Here is a 13,193-nt window from a genome sequence, read left to right as displayed (position 1 = left end):
GCTTGTCTAAGTTTCAGTCTGAAATGGGCTGCAATTTTTAAACCTGCAAGTTTAAGAAGATTTGAAGCAATCTTCTTCAGCCTCCTCCACCAGCTGTATACACTTGCCTGCAATTCCAGCCCTCTCTACGGCCTTTGTTTCTGTCAGAGCTGAACTGTTTGCAACCTGAACATCCCACTTGACCCTGAGCTGAGTTTTCGACCCTGTGTCCTCTCTATCACAAAGACTTGCTTTTATATCCCTAACATTGGTTGTTGTCCCACAATTAGTCACAGCAACACGGCCAGCACTGTCAGAGAAATGGTTTGCGAACACAGGAATTAAGTTTTCAGTGCTTCCTTTTTTTTAAAAAAAAGGTTATAAATACCCTCTTTGTATCTACAGTTACCATTTTTATAAACAATGATCAAAGTACTTTTTGTCCTTTAGCATCTTGCGTGATTTCCAAAGTGCCAGAGTAAGCAATATACATGACTAAGATATGAATCATTTTCCAAATTTGAAATAAGCTTCTCATGTCCAATTAGATATTACTGATTCTGACGCAGTTAATTTAACTTAAGAGCATAAGTAATCTGAGTAGCAGTAGTTCATATGGTACCTTGGGTCTGTTCAACCCTTCAATAAGATCATGGCTGACTTTCTGCCTCAACTCCACTTTTCCACCTTCTCCCTAGACCAAAGCTCCATCTACTGCAGCCTTAAATATATTCAACAATGAAGCATCCACAATTGTCTGGGGTTGAGATATTCAAAGATTCACAAATTTCTCCGTGAATACACTTCTGTACCTCCCAGTTCTAAATGATCAGCCCCTTGTCCTGAGACTCTGCCCTGGGATCAGGATTCCCCAGCCAGAGGAAATAACTTCTCATTGTCTGCCCTGTTAAGAACCTTCAGGACCTCACATATTTCATGAGATCACTTCTTTTAAAATCTGAACTTTTATTCTTTTGGATAAGGACTTTAAGATCTGGACTTTTTTTTTCCTTTTAGCTTTTTTGAAATTCTGGTTTTGTATTTTGTATTTTAATATGGTGCCATAGAATGATGATATTGTGTACACTTTTTTTCACTGTGCTCCTATATTCCTGTACTTGAGCATACGCGACAATAAAATCTAATTCCAATTCTAATTGTTATCCTCTTGAAATCAAGAGGCTGACAGCCGGTTTACTCAGCCTCACATCATATGAATACAAGATCAAAAGAAATATGAGCAGGAATTGGCCATTTGTCCCCTCATGTCTGCTCTGCCATTCAGTGAGATCATAGCTGATGTGGTTGTGGCCTTATCTTCACTACCACCTTCCCCAGCACCCCCCCCCCCAAAAAAAAATCTCTGACTCCTCTATAGGTCAGAATTTTTTTCTACCACATTCTACAATAAATTCAATGATTCAGCCTCTACCACATTCTGAGGAAGAGCATTCCAAAGTCTAATGATCTCAGAGAAAAGAAATCTCTTCTCCTTTCTATCCAATCGGAAATCTCTTATTGTACCTTCTGGTTCTGGAGTCCCCCATGAAGGGCAATGTCCGACTGAGCCTCCTCAAAGTCTTACATATTCCATTCTTCTAAAATCCAATTTGAATATGCTCAGACTGATCAACCTGACACCATAAGACAAAACTTTCATCACGGAAACAACTTAATGAACCTTCTCTGGACTGCTTCCCATGTAAGTTTATCCCTCCCTAAATTAGAAGACCATAACTGTACATGATATTCTATGTGATGGTTTCACCAGTGCCATAGGAAACTGCAAAAAAGCCGTATCTAATCCTGGACTTCAATCCACTTGTAATACGGTCAAACATGCCATTTGCCTTCCTAATTAATCTCTGTACCTGCATGTGAACTTTGTGTCTTGCACAAATGCACCCAGTTCTCACTGAACACCAACATTTAAAAGTTCCACCCCTTTTAAAATATGTATTGCCTCTATTCTTACGACCAAAATGAATAATGTCTCACTTCCTCACCTTATGCTCTATTGCCACTTTGTTGCCCACTCACTTACCTTGTACATTGCTTTACAGCTTTTTTGTATCTCTTTCACATATTACAGTTCCACTTTGCATTGTCAGCAAACTTGGATACATTAAGCTAAATATAGATTTTAAAAAGCTAAGCTACAGCACTGATTCTCAGAGCAATTCATTAGATATAGCCTATCAACTTAAAAATGCCCCATTTATCTATACCCTCTACTTCATGCCTGTTAATCAATCCTCTATCCATACTAATATATTACCCCAAATGAATAAACCTCTCATATTAATCTTTCACTTGCCATTTATTAAGTGCCTTTGTAAAATCAACTTCCTTTCTCTTCTTAATCTTATCTGTTAGTTACATCTTTAGGAACATCATTCCCTCTTTCTAAAACACTGTTAACTCTGTATGATAATATTATGATTCTTATGTACATTGTTAAGACTTCCTTGGAGTAGATTCCAACATTGTCCCAAGAACTGATATTAGCTAGACAGGCCTACAATTCCCTATTCTCTCTCCTCGTCCTTGCTTGAATAGCTATGTGACATTTGCTAATTTCCAATCCTCTGAAATCTAGAGATTTTATTCTTGTAACCAGTCTTTCATAAATCTGGCATAGATATAAGATTCTGGAGTTTTGTTGGCTTTTAATCTCCTAACTTATTCTAATACGTTTTCTCTGCAGATATTACTTAAAGTTTCTCACTCTTATTACCCCTTAGTTACCTTTACTTCTCTCCTATAATTTGTGCCTTCTACTGTGATGGCAAATAGAAAGTATTTGTTCAGCAACTCTGCTATTTCCTCATTCCCTGTGATAATTTATGTTCTCTCTCTTTCTCTCTCTCTCTCTGCCTCCAAGTTTTACTTTAGCTACTCTCTTCCTTTTTGTATACAATGTAAAATTTCTTATCTGTTTTATATTCCTGGCTAGTTTCCACATGTATTCAATTCTTTCAATGTTTACGACATTGTTTTTGCCTTTGATCATTTCTAATGTTTTTTTCCATTCTCAGGCTTACTATTATTTTTACAACATTATGAGGCAAATCTTAAAATCTACTGCAATCTAAAGTTGCCTAATGAGCTATCAATGTTTCATCATCTAGGATTTTGCTTTATGGCATTTTGTTCAAAATTTAATTATTTCCTTTACATGTTTCCAATTGCTTATTTATTACCAAATATTTCAATTGATTTGCACAGTAAACCTTATTGAGCCATCTCTCAAACCCATGTAGTTGTTTAAATGTAAGATTTCTTGGATAGGAGTGTCACTCTCAAGTTCAGTATATAATTGAACATTATACTCCCAGAGGAGTTTTAATGGGATGTCTAATTAGTCCTATCTCATTACACAATACTAGAGATGAAATAGCTTTTTGTTTGGAAATTTACATTCAGCCCCCGGTGACAAACCTAAATAGGCCTTTAACAAGATCAGTTGGCTACCCATCACTTGTGGCAGGTAGGATAGAGATAGGCAACAGGATGGACAAAGTAGTTGTGCCAGCATACCTCCTTGCTGCCCTCATCAAGGTTTAAAAATTATCCTGCAACTTCTTACATGGATACGTATGAGTTATGAGCAGTACCAGTCCATCTAATCCTTCAAACCCACGTGAATATTTAATAAGATCATGGCTGATCTGATTGTAACCTGCCTACCACTGGTAATATTTCACCTCCTGTTGCTCACCAAGAATCAACCCAGCTCTGCCTTTTAAAGGTAATCAATGATGAGATGAAAGAGTGTTCTAAAGACGCATGACCCTCTGGGGGGAAAAAAATTCTCCTCATCATTATCTTGAAAGGAGCACTCCTTTATTTTAAACGGCACCCTCTATCTGTAAATTTCTCACAACAGGAAACATCCATTCCACTTCTGCTCTGTCAAGACCATCATGACCCTGTGTTTCCATTGAATCGACACTTATGGCCACTGTGTAGGTGGGCTGTGCCTGAGGTTCGTCTGCTTCCATGGGCTATCTTTTTTTCTTCTTTTTCCTTTTGGGTCTTCTTGTTTTTTTTTCTGTTTTCTTCGTTTTCGTTCCTTTTGGGTCTGGGGACCTATGTCATTGGTATCTTTGACAGGTTTTAGCTCTTAATCAAATTCTAAAGATTAAACTAAATTTGATCTTGAGAAATATATTGATCACATACACATCAAATTCTCAACTTTAACACTCTCTTTGAAGCACTCAATTCTGCGATCACTTCTGTTTGTCGTGACACTTTGTCCCAAGGTAGCTGAACAAGGCATTTACCCAAATTTTGTTCACTGCTTTGAGGATGAAACTCCAAGCCTTGTTCTGAAACTTGATAATTACACCATTACCACAAGTCAATACGATAATAGCCAATTGAATGCTCGTTATATTGTTACTATAAAACATTTCATGATTTTTGACCCAAACCTCTCGCTCTCAGATGGAGAGTGAGAATGTACTGCAAAATGTCTGTGCTAAATAGAAATGTATTTATAAACTTAAAGAAATTGAGTGAATCCAGAGCTATATTATGTAACATAACTAAATTTGGCAATCAGTGTATGCCTTTAAAATCCAGATGAGCTCCAGATTAGTTACTGTTTGACACATTGGCCCTGCTTTTGGTCTCGATAGTCTGTTACTTTACTGTAAACATGGATGATCCAATCTTATTGAGTCAGGTCATTCACTTGCTTCGGAGTAAATCACAGGCTTATCTTCAGCCTACACACACACTCTGTAACCACCACAAACAGGCCTGTATTTAACTTACTGTCACCAAGGTCATTACATCTTAAAGGACATTGTACTTATGACAAGTTAAAGAACTTTACATTTCTTTGAAATACTGATGTAGATTTTGATTATGGTGCTTCAGAAAGAAAGATGCATCATTGTTCTCTTATTTTCATAAAGAACAACCTTCAAATTAGATATGACCCATTATACCCTGGAGCGAGAGATTGGTCTGCATTGGCCATACTGGCAGACAGGATGCAGAAAAGAATCTCTGCACTGGAATGTCTAGGCCCAAGGCTGACTTGGTATTGTACAGGGTTTCATTTAGATGAGACCAATGAGATGCAGATGTCTCCTAGACTTCACCAGGCAGCTTATCAGTGAGGAATATTTCAATTTTCATCAAAGGACTCACATCATGTGTTATGCATCTTTCTATATAATCATTAAATCTATCTGCTGTTGCAGGTGCAAGCACTGGACTGTTTTTTTTCTGCTGTTATCGGTAGGACAGGTGGAACAAACGTCTGGCATTTAATGAACAAGTGTGCCTGGAGGTCACATTGACTGCTCAGGTATCTGAGAAAAAAGGGTGGCATGGTAGCTTAATGGTTAGCTCTGCTGCCTCACAGCACCAAGGATTCCAGCCTCTGGTGACTGTCTGTGTAGAGTTTGCACATTCTCCCTGTGTCTGTATGCATTTCCTCCAGGTGCTCCGGTTTCCTCCTACAATCCAAAGATGTGCAGGTCAGGTGAATTGGCTATGCTAAACATAGTAAGCAAAAATGAAGACTGCAGATACTGGAAATCAAATTTTAGATCAGAATGGTGCTAGAAAAGCACAGCAGGTCAGGCAGCATCTGAGGAGCATGAAAATCGATGTTTCGGGCAAAAGCCCTTCACCAGGAATAGAGGCAGGAAGCCTCCAAGGTGGAAAGATAAATGGCGGGGGGAGCGGGTCTAGGGAGAAGGTAGCAAAGAGTACAATAGGTGAATGGGGCTGGGGATGGAGGTGATAGGTCAGAGGGAAGGGTAGACCGGATAGATGGGAAGGGAGATTGGCAGGTAGGACAGGTCATGAGGATGGTGCTGAGCTGGAAGGTTGGAAATGGGGTAAGGTGGGGGGAGGGGAAATGAGAAAACTGTTGAAGTCCACATTGATGTCCTGGGGTTGAAGTGTTCTGAGGCGGAAGATGAGGCGTTCTTTCTCCATGTATCGGGTGGTGAGGGAGTGGTGGTGGAGGAGGCCGAGGATCTGCATGACCTCAGCAGAGTGGGAGGGGGAGTTGAAATGTTGGGCCAGGGGTGCTGTGGTTGATTGGTACGGGTATCTCGGAGATGTACCCTGAAACGCTCTGCTAGGAGGCATCCCAATGTAGAGGAGACCGCATCGGGAGCAACGGATGCAATAAATGACATTGATGGATGTGCAGGTGAAACTTTGGATGTGGAAGGCTCCTTTGGGGCCTTGGATGGAGGTGAGGGAAAAGGTGTGACCAAGGTTTTGCATTTCCTGCGGTGGCAGGAGAAGGTGTCAGGATGGGAGGGTGGGTTGTTGGGGGGCGTGGACCTGACCAGGTAGTGACTACTGAAGGAAGCAGTCTTTGCAGTAAGTGGAAATGGGTGGGGAGAGAAATATATCTCTGGCGGTGGGATCCGTTTGGAGATGGCGGAAATGCCAGTGGATGATATGTTTAATGCAAAATTTGGCAGGGTGGAAAGTGAGGACTGGGGAGTTCTGTCGTTGTTACGATTGGAGGGGTGGGGTTTGAGGCGAAGGTGCGGTATGTAGCTGAGATGTATTGGAGGGCATCTTCAACCACGTGAGAAGGGAAATTGCGGTCTCTAAAGAAGGAGGCCATCTGGTGTGTTATGTGGTTGAACTGGTCCACCTGGGAGCAGATACGGCAGAGGCAGAGGAATTGGGAAAATGAATGGCATTTTTGCAGGAGGTAGGGTGGGAAGAGATGTAATCCAGGTAGTTGTGGGAATCAATGGGTTTGTAGAAATGTCCGTGTCAAGTTGGTCGTCATTAATTGAGATGGAGAGGCCCAGGAAGGGGCGGAGGTGTCAGAGATGGTTCAGGTGAACTTAAGGTTGGGGTGGAATGTGTTGGTGAAGTTGATGAACTGCTCAACCTCCTCGCGGGAGAACGAGGTGGGGCTGATGCAGTCATCAATGTAGCGGAGGAAGACGTGGGGTGTGGTGCCAGTGTAACTACGGAAGATAGACTGTTCTACATAGCCAACAAATAGACAGGCATAGCGGTGGCCCACACAGGTGCCCATGGCTACCTCGCCCTCAACAATTTCTCCTTCGAATCCTCCCACTTCCTCCAGACCAAAGGGGTAGCATAGGCTTGTTGGGTGGAAGGGCCTGTTTCTGTACTGTAGGGAATCTAATCATGATCAAGTTTCTCACTCTGTATTCTTTTTCATTCTGTGTCCTAATAGAGCTGTTAGAGTTTCAGGGGCAAACATCCAATTCTGTGGAATCTATTGTTGCGGTGTTATGAATTGTTGTCCTTGAGAACTTATTAATTGTGTAAAAGCTTGTCGGAGAGCTTCTTGGTTTATGGAGAGCTAATTTTCTGTCTATTTCTCCATTTGCTGAATCAATTTCCAGAAGAATAGAGATGGCAGGCAGTTTAACTGTGGAAGAGTGGTGCCACAGAAGTCATTTTAGTGTTTCCTGTTACGCAGCTCACAAAAGCCTACTCCATAACAGACACATCTAATAATGTGATCATGTTACTACTTGTGCTTCTGTTTGTGAACTCAGTGAGATAGTGAACAGCCTGTGGAGAGGAACTTAGAGCAGATTCATGCTAACTACATGGAATTAATCGAGCACTGTGAACAATGTGTCTCTTGTGACCTTCAGGATGCTTTTAGTTTCATTCATTTCAACACTGTTGGATAATGGAAGACAAACAGGTTAATCATGACGACGATGATGTAGATGGTGAAGGTATTCTGCCATCAGCAAAGACAAGCAATTAAGACAATCCAAGTCACAGGAGAAGCCATGGTCGATAGAGGCCACAAAGGATCTTTAAAATTTGGGAGTGGCACAGTCCGTAGATGAAGCTGGAGCAATATTAAATGTTCAACGCATGGTGATAGTGGGGTTCGCTCTCAGCACTCTGAACATGTACTTTTTCAGCAGAGCATTCCATTCAATTTCTCTGACTGCTTTATTTTAACTGGGAAATGTCAGGCTGACCTGTTTCATAGAAAGGGAACAGTGACAAATTAAAATGAGGTAAACATCTATCAGCAATCTTATCCACAATCTTATGATGTAGTTTAATATATTATTCATTCTCAGTGGGAGTCAGTGGAAAACTATATTATATTGTACAAAATGATCCAGAACATTTTGACCTCCTTTTTAATTTCTTCAACTGTTGTTGACATTCCTTAACTTGTACATTCTTCCCTCATTGTTTTTATATCGTCTCTTCCCTTTGCATCTGACTCTAGAACACATCAGTCTGTATTTTTCTTCAAAGTTAGGATAATTCTGGAGCCTTTTAAAAATGACATGTTACACACATCATAGAAATCATAGAATTCCTGCAGTGTGGAAACAAGCCATTCAATCCATCAAGTTCATATCGATCCTCTAAGGAGCATCCCACACAGACCCTCTCCCTACCCTATCCCAGTAACCCTGCATTTCTTATCACTAATCCACATAACCTACACATCCCTGGACACTATGGGGCAATTTCCAATTGCCGATCCACCTAACCTGCACATCTTTGGAGTGTGGAGGGAAACCAGAGCACCCAAAGGAAACCTATGCAGACACAGGGAGAATACGCAAACGCCACACAGATAAATTTGTGTTCTCATTTCTGGGGTTTCTGATTTTCACAGAGGCCTTTTGAGGGCACGGGCTGTTTTAAGTTATGTACCCACTGTCTTCACATGCAATCTGATCCATTCTATGAGGGAGCTAGGTGGGCCTTGCAATTTTCATGGAGTCGAGACAGTTTTTAAAGTGTTGTCGTTCATGGTAATGCAGAGCTGATGTAATCCACAGTCTGCATGAGGGAACCTTTTGAAATTTGAGTACATAGGGACATCTTTCTGATGTCCCTATGCCCCACCATGACTTTCTCACCAGGCCTTGTCCCTGATCTACCCTCCCATGGCCCCTCATGCACCCCAATGCCAGGCTCTAGCCTCCTACTTAACCCCCTGTCATGCCAGCCACTCCAAGCTATCTTCCCTACTCAATCCCCATAGCTCCTCATGCCCTTTGGAAAGCTTTGGCACTTGCATGCTGGAGTAATGTGTGCAGTTCTGATCACCATATTATAGGAAAGATGTGATGAGTTGGGATTGCAGGGGAGATTCAGCAGGGATGGAACAGTTTAGCTGTGAAGAGAAGATGGATAGGCTCAGATTATCTTCTTTTGCACAGAGGAAGCTGAAAGGAGACTTGATTGAGGTGTACAACATTATGAGAGGCATGGGCAGGGTGGATAAGAAGCAACTGTTCCCCTTAGTTGAAGGATCAAGAACAAAAGGGAATAATTTTATGATGAAAGGCAGGAGGATTTGAGAAAAACCATTTCACCCAGAAGGTGGTAGGAAACTAGAATACCCTGCCTGGGAATACAGAAAAGGCAGGAAATCTCATAAACCTTTAAAGTACTTGGATGAGATGATGAAATGTTGTAACTTACAGGGCTAAATGCCTGAAAGCAAGAATAGTGAAGGAAGGTTGATGTAGACCTAATAGGATGTATGACTGTATGCCTCTATGATAACTTCCTTTTATTTTGAATTCAGAGTTTGCAGAACAGAATTCGTTTGAAGTCCAAGCATTCTCAGAAGCCATTCAATTCTTCAGGCAGGAAAAAGGCCACTATGGGTCCTGGGAAATGAATCATGGCAATGAAGCATTGGTGAGTCTGTCATGAATAATAACACTACAATCTAATGTCATTAACATCAGCCCCATGCGCCATTTCTCTGTATCTGCTCATGTTCCCAGAATGTGCTCAGTCTTTCTCTCCCAGACTTTTTTTTTGTTTAGACCATCTATTTTACTTGTTGCTCTGAATGGTTTCATGCTATGTATGTATATGTGCAAGAATGGAAGAAAAATGTCAGAAAAGCTGTGAAACAATAATAATATAATATGCAAAATACAAGATCTCAATCTGGTTAGGACAGGGACTGCATTAATCTACAAACATGCCTTCTACAATGAATCCCTTGTAAATGTATTTGCATATATTTTATGGTTGTGTAATTACACTAAGGTATAGCTTTTCTGTTCAGTGACACAGGTCCGCAGTGTTCCAGTTTTAAAACAACTACACCTTATCAACAGGTAATAGTAGGGAACAAGGAAATAGCAGAGGAATTGAACAGATATTTTGCATTAGTCTTTACAGTGGAAGATACCAGCAACATACCTAGAACTTAGAGTTGAATGTAGTGGCTATCACTAAGGAGAAGGTGCTGTGGAAGCTGAAGGTGAATAAATCACCCAGACTGGTTGGACAATCTGAAGGAGATACCTGAGGCGATTGTGAAGCATGGGTGGTGATCTTTCAGGAGTCACTGGAGTAAAGAAGGGTCAGAGAGGACTGGGAAATAGCTAATGTAATACTTCTGTTTAAGAAGAGAGGAAGGTAGAAGATGACCTCCATCATTGTAAGATTTTAGAATCTGTTGTGGTTCTGTTCGCCGAGCTGGAAGTTTTTGTTGCAAATGTTTCGTCCCCTGGCTAGGTGACATCATCAGTGCTTTGGAGCCTCCTGCGAAGCGTTTTGATGTTTCTTCCGGTATTTATAGTGGTCTGTCCTTGCCATTTCCGGTTGTCAGTTTCAGCTGTCCGCTGTAGTGGTTGGTATATTGGGTCCAGGTCGATGTGTTTGTTGATGGAGTTTGTGGATGAATGCCATGCCTCTAGGAATTCCCTGGCTGTTCTCTGTCTGGCTTGCCCTATGATAGTAGTGTTGTCCCAGTCAAATTCATGTTGCTTATTGTCTGCATGTGTGGCTACTAGGGATAGCTGGTCGTGTCGTTTCGTGGCTAGTTGGTGTTCATGTATGCGGATTGTTAGCTGTCTTCCTGTTTGTCCTATATAGTGTTTTGTGCAGTCCTTGCATGGTATTTTGTACACTACATTAATTTTGCTCATGTTGGGTATCGGGTCCTTCGTTCTAGTGAGTTGTTGTCTGAGCTTGGCTGTTGGTTTGTGTGCCGTTATGAGTCCTAAGGGTCGCAGTAGTCTGGCTGTCAGTTCTGAAACGCTCCTGATGTATGGTAGTGTGGCTAGTCCTTTTGGTTGTGGCATGTCCTCATTCCGTGGTCTTTCTCTTAGGCATCTGTTGATGAAGTTGCGCGGGTATCCGTTTTTGGCGAATACCTTGTATAGGTGTTCCTCTTCTTCTTCTTTTTGCAGTTCTGGTGTACTGCAGTGTGTTGTGGCCCTTTTGAATAGTGTCCTGATGCAGCTTCGTTTGTGTGTGTTGGGGTGGTTACTTTCATAGTTTAGGACTTGGTCTGTGTGTGTTGCTTTCCTGTATACCCTTGTGGTGAATTCTCCGTTCGGTGTTCTCTGTACTATCACGTCTAGGAATGGGAGTTGGCTGTCCTTTTCTTCTTCTCTCGTGAATCGGATTCCTTTGAGTGTGGCGTTGATGATCCGGTGTGTTTTTTCTATTTCCGTGTTTTTGATGCCACACAGGATGCTGTGCTAGATAGGATAAGAGTTATGATGTGGTGGTTACTGGCATGACTAGGGGATTGGCTGACTGGCAGAAGGCAGTAGTGGGCATAAAGAGGTCTTTTTCAGGATGGCAGCTAGTGACTAGTGGAATCCATAGGGGTCAGTGTTAGGACCAGTTAGCCACGTTATACATTAACAGTCTGGACAAAGGACATTGTTGCGAAGTTTGTAGATGATACAAAGATATGTGGAAGGACAGGTAGTGTTGAGGAAGCAGGGAGGCTGCAGAAGGATTTGGACAGGCTAGGAGTGTGAGCAAAGAAGTGGCAGCTGGAATACGATGTAGGACAATGTGAGGTTATGCACTTGGTGGAAAGAATAGAGGCATAGATTATTTTCTCAATGGGGAAAGGCTTCAGAAATCTGGAACAAAAGGACTTAGAAGCCTTAATTAAGGACTCTGTAAAGGTGAATATACATGTTCAGTTGGCAGTTAGGAAAGCAAATACAGGTGATTGTAGTTGAGAAACATATCAGCCATGATTGAATAGCAGAGCAGACTCGTTGGGCCGAACAGTCTAATTCTGCTTCATTATCCTCCAGTCTAACTGCCTTTTAAGGGTATGAGCAAGGTTTATTTATATAAAATCTAAACATGGTTTTTAAAAAAATCCAAATAAATTCGCCAAGTTAAAAAAGGGGCCAATTGGACTGCTGCTCAAAAGCTTGGTCCAAGAGGTAGCATTTAAATATTTCCCTAAAGAAGGAGGTGGAAAAATGGATGGGACAGAATTCCAGAACTTAGGGCTTCACCTCAACTGTCTCTCTTTTGTCACCTATAATTTTGTCTAGATTACTCATAGCTATCAAAAGTATTTTTAGGATCTGATCAGCATATTGGAGGTGTCTGATTAGTGATTTGATACTTGGTGTCAATACCAGTCCAGATTAGGTGGCTCTTTTCCAGTTTTGTTTTTACTCAAAACATCTTTTTATTCCAGAGCAGGTCTCCTTGTGCTATCAGTTGCATTTTCAGCACTAATACCAGTGAATGTGAACTTTGTGTACTGGAGGTACACAGCTCTTGCAAGAGCTGTTCGTCGTACCTACAGCATGCATGAGCAGAAGAGACTGAGGGGACATCTTGAGGGGTGCATAAGATCATGAGAGGCATGGATAGCACGAATGCACTCAGTCGTTTTTCCCAGAGTTGTGGAATCAAGGACTAGCAGGCACCAGTTTAAAGTTAGAGGGGAAAGAATAAAAGGGAACCTGAGGGGCAACCTTTTTACACAGAGGGCGGTATAATATGAAATGAGTTGCCTGTGGTTGAGGCAAGTGCATTAACAATATTTAAAAGGCATTTGGACAAACACATGGATAGGAAAGGTTTAGAAGGATATGGGCCAAGTGTAGGGAAATGGGGTCAGCATTGATGGACATTTTGGTCGGAATGGATCAGTTGGTCCAAAGGGCCTGTCTTCGTGTTGTGGGACGCTATGCCTCTATATTGTCTAATAAATTAGTCCTTTCTCTGTGAATAAGGTAGTGCTGCTGTACCAGTCTGACTAGTAGCACTACCTCAAGACAAGCTCTGGGTGGGCCCAGGGCTATTCCAGCCTTCCTGTTCTCTGAAAGTGGCTGCAGTGACTGTAACAATGTAATCAGGAAACCGAAGGGCCGTCTCAATCAGAATTCAAACCTTTTTGGACTCAGAGAGAACAGATCGCTATAGAGGACAGCATATTATTACGGAGAGCAAGA

The 13,193-nt window shown here is 41.6% G+C and overlaps 1 protein-coding gene across 2 annotated transcripts in view; it reads left to right on the top strand.

Moving 5' to 3' along the window:
• Positions 1–13,193, top strand: part of niban1a (niban apoptosis regulator 1a) — a 141,054-nt gene that overhangs the window by 91,602 nt on the left and 36,259 nt on the right. For both annotated transcript variants that reach the window (XM_060830296.1, XM_060830295.1), the window contains exon 6: positions 9,536–9,651. In XM_060830296.1, the coding sequence (XP_060686279.1) occupies positions 9,536–9,651 (116 nt within the window). The remainder of the gene's footprint in view (positions 1–9,535; positions 9,652–13,193) is intronic.

The sequence above is a fragment of the Hemiscyllium ocellatum genome, chromosome 9, assembly GCF_020745735.1.
Source record: "Hemiscyllium ocellatum isolate sHemOce1 chromosome 9, sHemOce1.pat.X.cur, whole genome shotgun sequence".
In the NCBI taxonomy this organism is placed as follows: Eukaryota; Metazoa; Chordata; class Chondrichthyes; order Orectolobiformes; family Hemiscylliidae; genus Hemiscyllium; species Hemiscyllium ocellatum.
This window is presented reverse-complemented; position numbering and strand designations above follow the sequence as displayed.